The sequence below is a fragment of the Capsella rubella genome, unplaced genomic scaffold (genome assembly GCF_000375325.1).
Source record: "Capsella rubella cultivar Monte Gargano unplaced genomic scaffold, Caprub1_0 scaffold_8, whole genome shotgun sequence".
In the NCBI taxonomy this organism is placed as follows: domain Eukaryota; kingdom Viridiplantae; phylum Streptophyta; class Magnoliopsida; order Brassicales; family Brassicaceae; genus Capsella; species Capsella rubella.
This window is the reverse complement of record NW_006238916.1, coordinates 12,275,074-12,292,218: the sequence shown is the minus strand read 5'-3', so window position 1 is coordinate 12,292,218 and position 17,145 is coordinate 12,275,074. Positions and strand designations below refer to the sequence as shown.

The 17,145-nt window shown below is 38.3% G+C and overlaps 5 protein-coding genes across 5 annotated transcripts; 2 read left to right on the top strand and 3 right to left on the bottom strand.

Annotated features, from left to right (window-relative positions):
• Positions 1-22: 22 nt before the first annotated feature.
• Positions 23-1,382, bottom strand: LOC111829733 (transcription termination factor MTERF2, chloroplastic). The gene has a single exon (XM_023779748.1). The coding sequence runs from the start codon at positions 1,358-1,360 to the stop codon at positions 203-205; it is 1,158 nt and encodes a 385-aa protein (XP_023635516.1). The 5' UTR covers positions 1,361-1,382; the 3' UTR covers positions 23-202.
• Positions 1,383-1,428: 46 nt separating this feature from the next.
• On the bottom strand, positions 1,429-6,301 carry LOC17875496 (protein ACTIVITY OF BC1 COMPLEX KINASE 8, chloroplastic). The gene is made up of 20 exons (XM_006281610.2): positions 5,675-6,301; positions 5,444-5,579; positions 5,195-5,361; positions 4,982-5,102; positions 4,790-4,890; positions 4,550-4,648; positions 4,301-4,411; positions 4,139-4,218; positions 3,967-4,036; positions 3,788-3,861; positions 3,578-3,647; positions 3,382-3,470; positions 3,033-3,244; positions 2,886-2,946; positions 2,759-2,813; positions 2,577-2,675; positions 2,394-2,483; positions 2,116-2,175; positions 1,868-1,995; positions 1,429-1,789 (listed from the first exon to the last, which is right to left on the bottom strand). The coding sequence occupies exons 1-19, from the start codon at positions 6,155-6,157 to the stop codon at positions 1,879-1,881; spliced, it is 2,295 nt and encodes a 764-aa protein (XP_006281672.1). The 5' UTR covers positions 6,158-6,301; the 3' UTR covers positions 1,429-1,789; positions 1,868-1,878.
• A 673-nt stretch (positions 6,302-6,974) lies between these two features.
• Positions 6,975-9,656, top strand: LOC17877214 (protein CPR-5). The gene is made up of 4 exons (XM_006280186.2): positions 6,975-7,418; positions 7,951-8,007; positions 8,126-8,161; positions 8,239-9,656. The coding sequence occupies exons 1-4, from the start codon at positions 7,041-7,043 to the stop codon at positions 9,463-9,465; spliced, it is 1,698 nt and encodes a 565-aa protein (XP_006280248.1). The 5' UTR covers positions 6,975-7,040; the 3' UTR covers positions 9,466-9,656.
• Positions 9,657-9,924: 268 nt separating this feature from the next.
• LOC17876840 (E3 ubiquitin-protein ligase CIP8) lies at positions 9,925-11,234 on the top strand. The gene has a single exon (XM_006281847.2). The coding sequence runs from the start codon at positions 10,055-10,057 to the stop codon at positions 11,060-11,062; it is 1,008 nt and encodes a 335-aa protein (XP_006281909.1). The 5' UTR covers positions 9,925-10,054; the 3' UTR covers positions 11,063-11,234.
• A 15-nt stretch (positions 11,235-11,249) lies between these two features.
• On the bottom strand, positions 11,250-15,920 carry LOC17874854 (protein HEAT INTOLERANT 4). Its single transcript, XM_006279550.2, has 16 exons — positions 15,550-15,920; positions 14,656-14,717; positions 13,908-14,474; positions 13,532-13,570; positions 13,380-13,433; positions 13,223-13,286; positions 13,004-13,062; positions 12,742-12,866; positions 12,581-12,640; positions 12,282-12,340; positions 12,074-12,150; positions 11,945-11,983; positions 11,816-11,878; positions 11,683-11,730; positions 11,472-11,603; positions 11,250-11,389 (listed from the first exon to the last, which is right to left on the bottom strand). Exons 1-16 carry the CDS (start codon positions 15,833-15,835, stop codon positions 11,342-11,344), a joined length of 1,782 nt encoding a protein of 593 aa, XP_006279612.2. The 5' UTR covers positions 15,836-15,920; the 3' UTR covers positions 11,250-11,341.
• Between the last annotated feature and the right edge of the window lie 1,225 nt (positions 15,921-17,145).

The following is a 17,145-nucleotide window of genomic DNA, read 5'->3' as shown; positions in this document are numbered from 1 at the left end:
TACAGTGAACAAGATCAGAGCATTGAACACAGATGGGCTCCTAGGTTAAGAGCCCTTTTAATAAACATGGTCAATCTCCCACAAATTTCTTTAACATTTCAACAAGATCAAACTTCTGAATATAAAACCCCATAAGTTGATCTTGATTACATGAATTACTATCGAACCTGACTTTAGACTAATCAAATCATCAGAAACAAAACTACAATTTATCATGGGATGAGGAAGAACCATCATCATCATCCACGAGATGACCCTTATAAGCTGCCAATAATTTCTCAGAAATCTCATCTCCAAATCTTACCACATACTTGTCTAGAAAAGCTTCCTCAGTCATCTCCACAATGTCAAACGTGTTCTTCTTCTTCTTCTTCTCCTCATTCAACAACAACCCTTTTTCCCTCAAGATGTGCAAGACTTTAAGCCTAGGAATCACTCTCTTCTCAAGATTATACGACAACACGCAAGGACGTTTCACCAATGCTTCTCTCTCAATCCCCATTCTCTTTATGTAAAACTCCATCCCCTGTGTAAGCTTATCGTATGCGCATCGCATCAAACCTGGAGATCTTCGTATAATATCTGCTATCTCGTCTTCAGAGAACCCATTAGCCACAAACAACTTCAACTTCCGATCAAATGTTTTCTTGCTTAAAGAACTCAACGAGAAAACAGCGTGCACAAGCATCCCTGAGTTCAGACTAAAACCAAGTTCCAGAGCACGAGAGACATATCCTCTGAGTTTTTCCTCAGGGAGATTGAAGATCCTTGGCTGTCTTCTAAGTAAAGCAGCAAGCTGAGACCCAACGATTCCACAGGTTTTGAGGTAAGAAATGTTTGGTAAGAGGAACAAGTTTGGGTCTCTATTGAGCAGCCAACTACATCTACTAAGAATCACAGTAAGGTCCTCATCTTTTGGAGCCACAATCGATTTCAGAATCTCAACGGTAGGAATCAATTTTCTCACTAGACTCACACCGACGACGGAAGAGTTTTGGGAAAGGAACTTACAAAGATCAGAGCCAGAGAATCCAATCTCTTCAAAGAACCGAAGTTTGGGTTCTAGATTCTTCTCGACCTTGTAGAACATCATTTGAGGATGGACCCGGATTGATTTCTGGATCTGGGTATCGGAAAAATTGTAACTTTTAAGCAGTCGAATCACTGATCGAGGCTGCTCTAGGGATTTGATATAAGGGTAACGCATTGCGAGGGCAATTGCTTGCGGTTTCTGGAACCCATTGTCCCTGAGAAATTCGACGAACTCCGGATTTGATGAAAACTGATGCAAAGAGAGCGCTCGATTCCATCTCCGATGAAATCCTCTGGAACTGGAAACGAGAGAAGCTAGAAATTGCATAGTGGAAACGAAAATCTAGGGTTTTACCACTACTGTTATATTCAAGCTTATATTTATAAAAATATTACTGAAACAGAGAGATATGAATGAGTACATTGAGTAAACGAGGTAGTAAGTATATTTTTGCGAAAGAAGTTCCTAATTTCTAAATTTCTCTATACATAATACATGTGGCTCAAGTAAACCACTCTGTTGATAAATACCAGAGTCTCCTCCTCTCCAAAAATTATAATCAAAAACGTCCAGAAGAAAGAGATAAGAGAGTGGTCGTTTGACTAGTTGACCATCTCTTGCCTCTTACGCTTCTATAAGATTTTTATTTGCAGACCAGAGAAATTGTTACAACTCCTGTGACAAGCTTATGAGAGAGTCTTTTTGCTTCTGTGCAACAAAAGGGTTTATGGAGACTGAAGAAGCTTTACTACATTTCTGTACAAATTAAGCCAAGAAATAGGTTGAGCATTTGAGTCTGATAATGTAACATAGTCATGAGAAATCGTAGCATACCAAGAAAGTTTTTAAGCTGTTCCAGTGATCAGTTTTTCGCGTTGGTCGAACTTCTTAACCTTTATGACTCCGATTAGAACTTGGAGACTGAAGAAAGCACATACCGTATATGCTAGAGTAGCAGGTGTCTGACAACAGAAAGAAACAAGAACATTGGTGAATTTGAGCAGACAAATACACAATGAGGTATAGGTTAAAAAAAAAAGAGAACAAGAGGGATTGGATTTGATGAAGTATTGAAAACTTACTTTTAAGGAATTCAGATACAAAATTGTTGCGAGATTGACTAAACTTCCTGCAGCAACAGCCTGTAGGGAAACACATTGGTTTAGAGAAAAGAGGAAAACAAACCAACTTTAGCACATAAAAACAGAATATATGACATGCTTTCAAAATTTCGACGAAAGATTCTTGTTTTACAGAAGCTTCACATATGATTCACATTCTCAAATATGTTTTGAACAGATTTTTAGATATATTCATGTACAAGATGTAAAACAATACAGAGAAGGGAAGCTCTACTTACACTTCCTACTGTTTTCTGAACAGCTGCAACACGTTGGAATGCCCTCTCAGACTCTAGCGCTCGGACCCTAAGCTTCAAATCACCTTGCTCCTATGGAAGCATAAAGGTGAAAACTCGTTAGATCAAGAAAAGAAATTCATGTAGGTTGAGAGTTTGTAGTGGGCGGATCTGTTTGTAACTTACAAGTCGTTCAATGACTACGGCTAGCTTTTCAACTCTATCAGCTTGTCTAAATAGATTGTAGAATGCTTGTGATTGCCTGTCCCATCTCTTTCTCAGATCCTACAATGGTTAATTTGATTGCATATAAATATATAGCTATGCGATAAGATCATATATATAGTAAAGATAAGTCTTGCTATTACCTTCACTACAACTTCTACACCAGCTTCCCGAAACCGTAGCAACTCTAAAGCATAGCTGGTGAAAATAAATGTATTTAAGTACTCTTCTGATATACAAGAAGATAAAATATAATGTGCACAGACTCACGGTTTTGCGATCTCCGTTATATCAAATCGGGGGTCAAGACCTTTGCCAATGCCATCCAATACTGCAGAGAGAAAGTAAACATTAGTATACTTTTGAGTTTTAGCACACAAAAAAAACATGAAACGAATGGTCAAGAAAAATTCAAACCTGAAAAGGCTCTAACAACAAATGTGAATGTGGCTGGGAACCGGAAAGGTTGATCAGCTGCAATGGCTAATAAATCTTCTCCGATTGCAGCTAACCGTTGCTTCTTTTTCTCTTGCTTTTCTTCCTTGCTTAGTGGCTTCTTGAACCCAAGCTCTTCTGCTGCTGCTAATTCTTCTTTCTCCTTTCTTTGTGCAGCAAGCCTCTCTTCGAAACTGTAACACAGTCAGCTGATTATCATAGGGATACTACCGGCATCTATTATGCACACACTCTCATACTTACGTTACAAAAAGAAAAAAAAACAAGGGGTTAATAGGAAGCTCGATCATAAAAGGATCCAGTAAATCACCTGTTGAGGAAAAATAGTGCTGTTCTTCTAACTGCCGTCAAATCTCCAGTTGGTACAAGGACACCCATTTGAACCATAGCTTCAAGGACCTGCCACAAGATTGTTTATTAATAGACATATATTTACCTATGAGATCAGCTCGTAGAAAGGAGCATGGAGGTAGAAGATTGATAGTGAGAACACCAAGAGACTATACCTTATCTGGGTCTTTTTCATAGACACCATAGAATGCCTCCAATAAACCTTCTCTAATATTTGGGCTAATACTGTAAGAAACAATATAAAACGGTTGAGCAGAACCATAAGTTTAACAATTATGATAAAGGAGATCACGTTTCTTCACCATATAGAAATGAAGCAGTTCTTCACATAGTATTACACAATCCTGTTAGCATAAATGTATTACCTTCCCATCATTCCGAAGTCGTAAAATATCAGCCGCCCACCATTGACATCATCAACCGCAATATTCCCAGGGTGCTTCAGAAATGATACATAAGCAATTTAGAATGTAGTCTTTTAGAATTAGTACACCAAATTGAAGATTATTGACACTGAGCTTAAGAAAACACCATAGAGACTTACAGGGTCGGCGTGGAAGAACCCATGAGATAAGATTTGCTCCAAGTAAGATTCAACTGCATATCTCCCTAGCCTGCATTATACCAAGACATAAATCAACAACAACGAATCTATTTTGGCTTTTCAGAGAGATAAAAAATATAAAACCGGGAACAAGATGTACAAAAATACAAACCTTTTTCGATCAACACCTAACTGATCTAAGGCTTGTATCTTGTTAATCTTAATCCCAGGGACATACTCCATCGTCAGGACCTGGAAAGAACTGAATGTTAAATATTGCATTCGAGCTCAAGGCTTCATATATGGTGAAACAGTGGTGATAGGTAATAATTACCTGAGGTGTAGTATATTCCCAGTAGATTGATGGAACTTTTACATACTCTAAGTCTTTGAAGTTATTAGCAAACAGCTCCGAATTCTCTGCTTCTTTTGTGTAATCAATTTCCTGAAAAGTATAGCACATTGTTATTACTAGTTAGAGGTCACTCGAGTTAGGGTAAAGAAAGGAAGTTATGACTGAGCTTCTGCTCGAAGGTCAATCAGCAACAAGAACAAACAAACTCACTAAACCACATCACCATACCTGGTACAATACACTGGCACATTCATCATAGATTGCAACCCAATCTCTCTTAGCACCATCTGATTTTGGGTCCACCTTTTGGAGATACTCAGCAATCACCTAAATAGAAGCATAACAAAGCCAAGAACTCAGCAGAACATCAAAAAATAAAACTTTAGAAGAGCGGAGAAGCAAATCATGAGACAAGGACGCTTGCAACATGGAATAGCTCTATATTGACTTTGTTAGAGACGCACTAACCCTCAAATTCTTAAGGTCAATATCAAAGAGATCTTTCAGACCGGGTCTCTGTACTTTAAGGACAACTTCTTGACCCTTAAGTCTTGCACGGTGAACTTGGCCTGTATTGGTTAAGAACAAAAAGTCAAAAACTATCATTATTATCATCAAATTATTGCAATATTTAAAAGAAGTTTAACACAAAGACGTTACCAAGACTAGCTGCAGCTATAGGTTCATAATCAAAACGGTCGAAAATGTCCTCAACTGAACCTCCAAGCTCCTCTTCAACAATGGATAAAGCTGTAGCAGAAGGGAAAGGAGGAACTTGATCCTACAAAGCATAAGATAAAACTTAAAATGCTACAAAAAAAGGAGCCTCACAAGTCACAAGTACCACTCAAATTGAAGAAGAAGAAGTCAAACCTGAAGTTCTGACAGTTGATCAACATACTCTTGAGGAAGAATATCAACTCTAGTAGAAAACTGTTGCCCAATTTTAATAAACGTAGGACCTAATCTCAAAATGCTTTCTTTCAACCACTTAGCCAAAACCTTCCTTCTTAAAACCTTCTTCTCCTCAGTCATTCCTCCTATACACACATGATTTTTCAAGAATTTAGACAAATGAAAAGAACGGTCCTAAACGTAAGCAAACAAAAACAAAGTATCAACCTTTGTATGAGAACTTCTGATTGCTTAACCAAGTCCTGAAAATAAACTGTACAACAAATCCCCAAATCTCCAATGTTCTTTGTATAGTTGAGTAAGTCTTGAACCTGTTCCATCGACCACCAGGTGCTACAGAAACCTGAAACACAAAAACAAAAATTAACAAAATTTATAGGAAAAAAAATGAATTTTTACACTGAAAATATTGAAACTTTAATTGTAAACTATGTATACCTCAACTTGTTTTTGTTGGTTATTCTTAAACCAAGCATCCTCTTGACCAATATCTTCAACTCTCTTCTTCCTCACTTCCTCTTTTCTCTTCTTCGAGACTTCCTCCGTTTCCACCGTTGCACTTCCGTTCACATACTTCACCAAACTACCATTACCGTTACCGTTTAAACGAGCACTCCCGTTATAATCACCGTTGACGGGTTTTATAGCTGAGCCGTTACCGTTTAAACGGGCGCTTCCGTTAGAATCTCCGTTGATCACTGAATTCTCACGACGATCTTCAACTGCGACAGTATCGTCTTTAGAAGCTCTGATTAATCTCGTACGAAGCTGAAGACTGTTGTGATTGTAGCTTAACCGGTTTCTGGGTAAGAAGATTCCGGGGATTGAAACGGAACGAGTGATTGCTGTATATTGTCTTGAGTTGAAATTGATGTTCGGTAGAAGCAGAGATGACGACGAAGAAGAAGAAGAAGTCGCCATTGTTGTTAAGTTTCGGAAGAGATCTAGAAATCAAAACCCTAATTTAGCATTGCCTGGAAGAAAAGAAGAGATTTTGATGAGGAAGAAGAAGAAGAAGAAGACTTGTTGGCACTTTGCACTGAGAGGATTCGAGGTTCAGAATGAAACAAGCAGAGAGAGAGAACTGGAAAACAAAAATTATAATAAAAGGGGTGGATATGAAAAGGACACGTGGCATAAGATCAGATGAGTGAAGAAGATGTTCCTGTGTTCTGATTGGTTGTCTTAAGACACATCATCGTGTTCTTTATCAGAGCCACAAAAGCATTCTGCGTTTTTTTCCTTTTCTTTTTTCCGTGTTTTTAGTTTTACATTAATACCAAACTGATTGGTTCGGTATTAAACTCGGCTTGGTGTGTAATCCGGTCTACCATTATGAATTGACTTTCGTGTTCTATACATATAACCACCGAACCGATCCCATACATTGAACAGTCAAGCACCTATTCATTATCCAAGAAAAGTACATTACTGTGTCTAAATCGATACATCAAGCATCGCTAAAAACAGAGCAAAAGATATTATTACCAATTTAGTCGACATTAACATACATACATTGAATAATAAAGAAGATAAACTTTCAAGAATTCATTGTACTTAAAAGTCTTTAAACCAGCCTAAATCATTTCTGATACTTGGTTAATTATTTTTCTTTGTCTATATTAAGCTAACCATTAAAACAAAATTTTAAAATTCGCAAATCAGATTTCCCAAAAAAAATTTTTTAAAAAGTTGGGAAATTCGAAACTTTTCCACTAGACACGAAGCGGCGAAAGTCTTGCAAGTTAAGTACTTTTCTCAATGTTCCAAAATTGACCCCAAAACTAAGTTATGTTCATAGGCTATGGAAGCCCTCCTCCTCCTCTCTCCTTCGCCGGAACCCCAAAATCCCATCACCGATCCGGCGAATTCAAAATCCCATCATCAATCGGACGAAGAAGTCAATTATGAGACGATGATTAAGAAGAAGACGAAGCCATCGAATTCGGAAAAGAGAAAGCTTAAGGGAAAGAAGAAAGAGATTAATATGAACGACGACGAAGCTTCTTCCTCCTCTTGTTCCACCTCTAACTCCAATTCTACTCGAAGGGTTTCGAGAGTGGCTCATAGATTACGAAACCCTACGGTGCGTTTAGGCATGTCTCGACGAAGCGTTGGTGAACGACAAGCTGAAGCCTTGGCTCTTCCTCTCGGGATGTCATTTGCGGCTTTTGCTATTCTGGTTCGATCAATTTCCAAACTTTATCTCTCTCTCTCTCTCTATCTTTATTGCATCACATGGCGGTTTTGATACGAAATTGGCTTTTGATTTATCATTTTCTGTTACGGGTTGTTTCAGCTCTGTTCCTGTAGTTGACCCCTTGCGTGAAAAGTTTGTCTCTTTAGGGAGTATTAAATACTAAGTCTTTCAATTTAGGTTTAGTTGATTCAAAACTGGACTGATGAAAGGATCTTCTGTTCAAATCTGAATCAGAGACGAAGTATTTCTTCACAGTACTTGAATTGAATTCACCCTGGATCGAAGATAGCATCTTCTCCTCAAATCTGAAGCTCTTCTTGGGGGTTTAGAATCGAGCTTCAATGTAACAATACTTGAATCTACTGTCTTGTCTCTCACTTGTCTTAAAGCTTGAGCCTTGGTTGTGATCGCACCAAATTTCAGCACGTCTTAATATTGTTGGTTAGCCACTAAAGTCATTGACTTTGCATTGATCTGTAGTTTTTACTGTTTTCTCTGCTTTCTTGTTCTCTAGGTTCTCCAAAGAAAGAATGCCGCGGGTCAGAATGTTAATATTGATGATCTTGCTGGGGTAATTACTTACTATGGATTTTCAAATTCTATCTTCTCGCTTTCTATTATAACTCTCGTTTGCCATAGTTTCCTCGTTCTGGTTGTGATATACGAGTTTCATTGATTATGTTCTGCAGATCTCTGCTACAGCTGTCACAGAATCATTTGCCAATGTAAGCTAAAGTTCTCTTATTTTCTTTCGAATATTTGATTTTATAGACCTCTCTAATTCATAAAGATGTGACTACAGGTTTTTGGTGATAAGCTTGGTTCTTTTTCGACCAACTTTGAGAAATCATTTAACAGTACTCTAAAGATTCTTAACTTGATCAATGAATCTGCAAATCCGCCTCAGTTAAAGAATAACGATGTTGGGAGTTGTAATTTAGACCGTTCTACAATAGACGGATACTCGGACACCGAGCTATATGCAAAGGAAACTTCATCTGCTATGTCTGCATATGAAGAGATACAAGGCAGTGCAACAGCAACCTCTTTGATGAATGAGCTTGTCCTGCACGAAGAGACTCGACAACTCTCCTGTGCCCCTCGTAGAAGTTCAGCAATGTCTTTGACTACAGCCGAAAGGTTTTTCGGAGAGCAAGTACAAGAAGCAAACGACCTAAAGAAGGTGGAGCTTGGTCTTAAAAAGATAGAACTAAGTTTGAAAGAGTCGGAGCTAGGATTAAGATACGATTCAAACAATCTGGGGAAAAGGAAGCTAGAGATAGGTGTTGAACAAGCTGCATTCCAAGCGGATAAATTCAAAACCAAATTAGAAGATACAAGAAAAGCCGAGATGGTGACAAAAATCATGGATTGTCTAGTCGTAAGTGTCTTCAGCATGTTGGCTTCTATGTTAATTGGCGCTTACAATTTTTCACAAAAGAGAATTGCAGATGCTACATCAATATGCGAGAAACCCGAGGAGAAAAGTTCGTCGTGGTGGGTTCCTAAACAAGTTTCAAATTTAAACTCAGATTTCAGCGCCATGATATGCCGGATTCGAGTTTGGGTCCAGATGTGTTTTGGATTCGTAATGATTTGCGTCTTCATTTACTTCATGATGCAACGCTCATCAGGTAGAACGCAGACAATGCCGATTTCGTTCCTCCTGATTTTCCTCGGTATTGTCTGCGGTCTGCCAGTTAAGGTTTGTGTGGACACACTGGGTGGTAATGGCAAACTGTGGCTAATTCTTTGGCAAGTGTTCTGCGTCTTCCAGTTTGTTGCAAATGTCTGCACATTGGCTCTGTATCGTCTAATGTACGGACCTATAAGCGTGACTGAAGGGACCAAACGGAGCCGTTGGAGCACTATATTTCCGTATTGGGCAAGGCGCACTGTCTTATATGTGGTGTTTATGCTTGCTCTTCCAGCCATCACCGGTCTTTTGCCATTTGCGACGGTTGGTGAATGGAGAGACCTGGCTATGTATAATTTTCTTGGTGAGTCGGCCTCTATTCCTGAGGTTTGAGACAGAGTCACTCTCTTTGTATTGTAGTTTATATCTTTTCTTTTTGGGTATTTCATCTTAATTTTATTTTATGGGTACTGTTGTATCAATTGTATGGCTTGGCTATTACAAAAAAAAGTTATATGTATTTGAGCTATTTGAATGTCACTGTTGTCAAAAGAAATAAAATTTGTGTTTTTTGTTTATGTTAAGCTGGCTGTGTAATAAATAAGTCTTTTCTTTGAAGAACTTTCCTCTTTGGAATATTAAAATACTAGAGATTTTGGATAGAAGTGCAACTAGGATTTTTATTTGGAAATTGGTATCAATTGGATATGATCAGTTTGATATATATTTTCGACGGCAAATGTAGAGTTTGATTAAATTGTAAGTATTATGATGTGATAGATATTAATATAAAAAGGAAAATGTTGTGGGTGGGTCAAGTGGGTAATGAGTATGATATCCCTTTTATACTACTATAATGTCTTTCTTAGAATTAGATAATACAGAGACCTTTTTTATTGTTTTGGTTTTCTCCATCCACTTCATCGGCTTATCGGATCCGAATCCGGACCCGAAAGCCCGATAACCCGACGGGAATAACACCATGTCCGATGCTCCGTCGCCTTCTCCGGATGCCATGGCTCCACACTGGTGCTATCACTGCAACAAACGCGTACTCGTTGAAACCTTAGATGACTTGGTCGTGTGCTGCGAATGTAACAAAGGTTTCGTCGAGTCAATTCAACCGATTCCTTCCGCGTATACATCGCCGGCGCCACCGCAGCCACTTTCCCCAGATCTGACTGTAGAAGACTCCAGTATTGGCTCGCATTTCGTCCAGATGCTCCGCTTGCTAGCCCACGCGCCTTCCCAGCGCTCGCCACCACGACACCTTGATGTTTTATCTTACGAAGATGATTTCTTCAGATTGGAGCTCAATAACGGAAACGAAATCGACGATGACGAAGACGAAGATGAAGATTATGGAGATGAAGAAGAGGAGGATGAGGACGAGAATTTAACCGTCAACGACCAAGTCGAAGAGGGAGAGGAAGAGGATGATCTGAGGAGGAGAAATCGGTTCCCTCTCACGACGACGCGATCGAGAACCGGTCGAAACAGAATTCTCGATTGGGCTGAGATATTAATGGGGATCGAAGACAATTCCGTTGAGTTCCGTATGGAATCAGATCGTTATACAGGTAATCCGGCTGATTACATCGACGACGCCGCTGGATACGACGCTTTGCTTCAGAACTTAGCAGAAGGAGACGGTGGTGGAAGGAGAGGCGCACCACCGGCTGCAAAATCGGCTATAGAAGCACTCGAGACTTTCAAGGTTACTTCTTCGGAGGGAGAGATGGTCATGGTTTGTGCTGTGTGTAAAGATGGAATGGTGATGGGAGAAACTAGTAAGAAGCTACCATGTGGGCATTCTTACCACGGAGATTGTATTGTCCCATGGTTAGCAACAAGGAACTCTTGTCCTGTCTGTAGATTCCAGCTTGAAACTGATGATGCTGAGTATGAGGAAGAGAGGAAGAAAAGAACTTCTACCTTGACAGATTCTGCTGCTTCTTCTTCTTCTTCTTCTTCTGCTTCTCGTCTCTAAATGCGGGGAGGGGGTGGTCTCTCTATTTGTTGTCCCTTTTGTTGTTACTCTTTCTCTTTAGATTATAAACTTTGCTTAGTCTCTCAACACTGTTTGGTTGGTTGCATCAAAAAAAGTGAGAAAACAGAGAACAGAAAAATCCGGCTCCAAAAGACATTGTTTTCTATTAGTGTGTTGTTGTATCTTTGAGCCTAAACCATCCCAAAGTGGTTTCTTTGGTATTCAGTTGTTCATAATGTTTTGCCGAAACAAAAAGGTTCCTAGGTTTTGGAGAAATGATTATAGGACTTCGTGAGCCTTCCCGAAGTACCTGTTTATGATCGGGGACTGCACAAAGACCAACAAAGATATCAGATTTTGGCTAATATTCAGAGTTCCTTGACAACCGAAGTTGTATTTTGTATTGTACCTTCTTGATTCCTGCAGTGTCGGGTGTGTCTGGTGAAGGCAATGGATAAAACTTGTACAACTTCATTTCTTCGTAGGCTTTTTTGGTTTCTAAGCTCAGTCCTATCTTTTCTTTCTCTCGGGCTTCTTGTGCCTGCCAATTGTAGAATTAAATTTTTAAATATATATATATACATGTGCGGCTCTGTTGCAGAATGTATGGAATATAATACCTCTTCATAAGCTTTCTTAGCTTTGTCACTTTGCCCTTTAACAAACTCCTGAATATTGAATATATGGGTTGGTGATTTAAGAGAAAACCCTTGAATGAATTTACCAAATCAATTCGAGCTTTTGCTTGCTTACCTCGAACTCATCCTTCTGTCCCGGGAGTAATGTCTCCTCTTTGATCAGATTGTCGGTGAATTCCTAAAATAAACTGAGATAAGAAGTAATTCAAGTAAGGTGTAGTATTGGAAAAGTCGAACACCGCACCTCAATGTCGCTTTTCACCCAGTCATATTCACATTCAACCTGAACAGAAAGAAGAAGTAGTAAGTTTGATTCAATATGAAACAACCAACTTGTATTTTCCAGCCATTAAGGAAGACAAAAATAACTTACTGGTGGCTCAGAAGGGAACATTATTTGAACCACAGTGCTCTGATCAGATTCATCTACCTTAAATGGGTTGTTGATGTCTGCAAATCAAATTAAAACAATAATATTTGGAGTTTGATGTCTAAGTGAAAAAAATTTAAGCAAATGAAGCCATTGTAATGAGAATCTACAATCAATAACAACCAGCTAAAAACATCAAAAATAAACTCACAAGGAAGGCAATAGTTGAATTTTTTAACGCGATCGTCCTTCAAGTGTTTGAGAGCAGACCTGCAAAGAATATATACAAAGCTAGACTGAATACAACGACTTCTGCACTTTAAGTTGCTGAATGTGAATGGAAATAAGCGAAGAAATGAGAAGTGTTGCATAATACTTTCTGAAGCAATCTGCTTCAAAACCTTATGTTATGTAATTCTTTTTTTTCTACAAGCACATGAACAAATCGCGTCTTCTATAACTATCATGGTAAAAAGACACTGAGAGAAAAGGATACCACATATTATTTACCTTCTCTGACTACAGCTCAAGACGAAAATTTGAAAGTTCATCCTATCAACTTCTCTATCCCTGCAGAAGAACAAAAAGCAGATGAATTTAGCCACAGCTCCCATAAACATTATAAGAATAGTAACACACAAAAATATGTGAAACTCAGGAAATCTATATACCTTTTTTCAAGTGGGACGTAAGGAACCCAAGCCATTTTCATAGTTTTCATTGGAATGATTTCCCCAACCTCTCCTTGAACTGATGCAACTCCTATCTTATCAGAAGGGGGAATAGATGATTCGATCTGTAAATAGATTAGAAACAAAACTAACTATCAGGTATCAAACAATATGATCTTGTCTTCCAATACAACGAATTACAATGCCAAGTTTATTATTTAAACACCGGGGACATGATACAAGAAACGAAACCAAAGCTTACACAAACGACAGCAGGAACAAGGACATCCTTGTTTTTATTTTTGTAAGGGAGTGAGTGAGCTGCAATAATCAGATAGAAGAAATCAAAAGGGGAATAGAGAGATGGACAATGCAATAACCAGTGTAAGAAACAAATAGTGTCATCTACGAATAATCAGTGTAAGAAACAAATAGTGTCATCTACAAATAACCAGTCTAAGGAGGAAAAGTAATAACTTACACTCAGTGCAGCCAAAAATATAGACTTTCTTCCCATGGAGCTTTCCACCTTCCTCCAGCGCTTCCTGTCATACAAAGCAAAGAGTACCTCTTAGGATACTAAATGAACCATAACTTATTACAGTGGGCAATGAAACAGTATGATATAAGCCACTTACTTCAAGATTTGTAAAATCCCAGTTGAATTCACTAAGTGCATCCTGTTGGTCCCACTGTATTCACAATTTACAGAGCATAAGCCACAAATAAAATAGTTTAATCATGAAGCTCCAAAGGCAATGTTGCTGCCAAGCTACTTGAAACTAAATACCTCCGTTCCCACTGGAAATGTAGCCTTCCACAAATCCTCCTGTAATACACAACAATCATAAGAGGAATGGAAAAAAACCCAAACAAAGGTGACATCACACCAATCTTCTGAGAAAATTAGTTGAATAAGTAACACTATATCACACCAATGAGATTACATTCTGCCACAACCACATATGCGTCTTCCTCTTCTATACAAGAAAACGTAAGAAAACATCTCAGATCTATAAAAATCATCGTTAAACCAGACACATAACCAGTCAACGAAAGACTAGTAACAAATCCTTAACGTTTCTCATAGAATCAAACTCAAAAAATCTAAGTCGAACGTGAAAACAGTAAATCAAAACCAGAAAATGAGTAAGAAAATAGCATACCAGATTACGCTTCTCCTTGAAGTACTCAGGCTCATCCTCTTGCGCCTTGGTTGCTTTGGCTCGCTTGGCTCTCGGAGTGGTTTTCTTCTCCGATTCCGTCTTTGTAACTCTCTTACGCTTCCCACGACGAAGCTGCAATGGTGAAGAAGACGCACCCTTCCCCTCCTCCTTTTGGCTCGCACTTTCATCCATCTTCTGATCCTCTCTCGCTTCTTCCTCCTGATCGTCTTTGGCCTCTTCTTTTTCCTCCTCCTGATCGTCTTTGGCCTCTTCTTCTTTATCACCTTCATCCGCAGGCTTAGAATCAACCTTCGCCGCTTCCTCCTCCCGATTCTCTTTCGCCTCTTCTGCGTGATCTCCCTCCTTATCAGGCTGCGGGGATTCCACCTTAGCTTCCGTTTCCTCTGCCTCCTGAGTAGACTGAGTCTCCTGAGTAGGCTGAGTCTCCTGCGTCGAGGTCTCTACCACCGCATCATCGTTCTTAGTCGCCGACGAAGTAGAACCAGCTTTACGGCCTCCGCGCGAACCTCCCTTCTTCTTCGCTGTCTTCCTCATTCTCGAGTGTGACTAAACCAAAACAAAATCAAAGAAACAAGGAAAATATCAGCGGGAGGAGGCGAATGTGAATCTTAAGCTTTCGGAAGAAGAAGAAGAAGAGAGAAAAAGCAAGCTAGGGTTTAATGGCGGTTAGAATCGGAGAAATTCGAAAAACAACGAAGAAGACGAAGAGGTTTTTTTTGGACTGTACCTCTCTCTCTTCCTTTTCCTGTCGTCCTTTCTTGCGTGATTTTAACGTCCCCCCCACCCGTACTGCAGGAGTGAAGAGGAGGAGCTAATTAAGAGTTTGTTACTTTTATTTTTTTCCTTTTTTCCATTTTTATTTTCCCCCAAAAAGGAAAACAATTAGCGCGGGGGCTTACTAAAGGACTAAAATCGTAATTATTTAAATTTATTACGTGTGTACATCGCTGACGTGTCCTTCATCCAACGGCCAAGTCATATTGGGTATTGTGTATGATGAATACGTAAATGGAAATTTATAACAATTATTAACGCCATCCAGCTCATATTTGTGTAAAATAAATGTTCCAATAATAAATAGTTAACACATGTAAAACAAAGCTGGATAATACTAATATTTTGATTTCCTGGTAAAACAAAAAAGAGTGAAAAGAAGACAAAATTATTATCTCAAAGACACCATTTATGGGCTGATAAATTCTCATTACAAATCATTAATGGACCAAAGAAACAAGGCCCATACTGGTTGAAGCTGCAATAATTAAAAAACCGTTCACACTCACTCATATCATAGGTAGGCAGTGATTGGACAAGATCGTGTCAACTTATCTTACGCAATTATGCGATGATAGATGACTAGTTGTGCAAAAATAAACTTTTTTTTTCTTTTCTTTTCTGAAACAAGCTTTGTAAAAATAAACAAACTCCAGTCTTTATGAATCCAATACTCATTCAAAAATAAATGACTCAAAGTCTATTATATATATAACAGATGCTTGCTAAGTCTGTATTGTATACATATATATATGCATTTATTGTGTTTGTTTCCTCAGTAGTATACTATACATTCGAACAAGATAGATTTGTAAGAAACCTAATTAATTATGTTTTCCTCCTTTACCAGAGCTTGTGGGAGGCTTGGGCCTACTCTTCTGCAACAGCTGCGTTGTGGTTTTAAGTTCAACGGTCATATCATCTTCCTCCTCCTCCTCCTCCTTTATAACCATACCTTCATCTTCCTCGCTGTGAGATGAAGAACAAAGACCACCAGATGATGATGATGAAGAAGAAGAATAGTCGAGACCAAAAAACTTCAAGATAGGAATCGTTAGTGAAGATTGATCAAAGAAGGTAAATGGGATCCTGTGAGAATCGTTTTCTTCGCCGGCGTTTCTCATATTCTCCATTAATGTTGACTCCTTAAGTTTTTTCTCTTTAAATATTTTTACGAAAGAGAGATCTGAGTATTTTGTGTGTAGTTAGGTTGATGATGGAACTTGGTAACGCAGTTGCGACTCCTTTTATAGGGATGTGATGAGATAGGGATACTTGGATTGTTGTTGTTGGTCAATTATAAATGTGTGTTGACACGGTCTATGAACTATGATAAAAGATAAACCGGTTTTGTTGTTTGGTGAATACATACAGCAGAGTTTGTAATTGGAAAAGTTGGTGCCGGTTTATTGATAACCAAGATGCATATTTGACTTATGGTATGGCTGAAGAGCATTAAAAAAAGGAACAATTTTGACTCCGGTCTACGTGACGCACGGTCAAAATATAGCAGCAAGTGCGTGGAGTTTTGAGAATTTTGGTCTTGGTCAAAGTCCCATTCACGCTCTTTCTTTGGTTTTTCTTTGAATTAAGTAAGTTATTAAACAAAGGTTGATTAAATTGGTGGTCATTCAAAGAATGATCTTTGAAATTATTCAAATAAAAGCTAATATCAAAACATACAAACACACCAAAAACCCAATTATCTTATTTTTTGTTCAATTTTGTTTATCTGAAAGGGAAAAAAACTTTTTTTATTGCATGAGAATTTAAAATAGTCATGAAAATAATAAATACTACAGAATTACGTTTGAAAAATATTTTAACTTTATTCCAGCGTTTAAAATTTTGTCACACTTTGTATATCCAAAACACTAAGATAATGATTGAACATATATTCTTTGGATTAATTCAATGGTCGCCATTGGCTTTATACATTTATGTATGTGTGTGTATGGTCATCATAACAAGTCACAACCGTGGCCCCTATAGAGAAATTGTATTATTTTCAATCTGGGAATGATTATTATTTATTGTAGGCCTACTCAACTACAAAGACCACACCAAACTTTAAACTGACCACACCTTGTTGTGTATTACAATGGTTTTTTCGATGAGGTGAGACTTTCACCAAATTATGGCATGTGAATGTTTATGAAATGTTTTCTTAATTTATATAAGTATGAAGAGATCTCTAGAAGTGACAGTGAAGAATGTTCTAATTGGTTTCATAATTGAAGTTAGTAGTTTGTTGCTTCCCCTCGTGCTCGTGGAGTATGTATATTTTATTAAATTATATAGTCATTATGCGTTAATCATAGACAGCACCCATCAACTGGAGTATGTATATTATATTGCACGTTGTGATATACGAATAGGATATGAATATATGATCAATTCATCACTGACACTGGGTTTAAGGTTTTTGATTTTATCTTCTTAT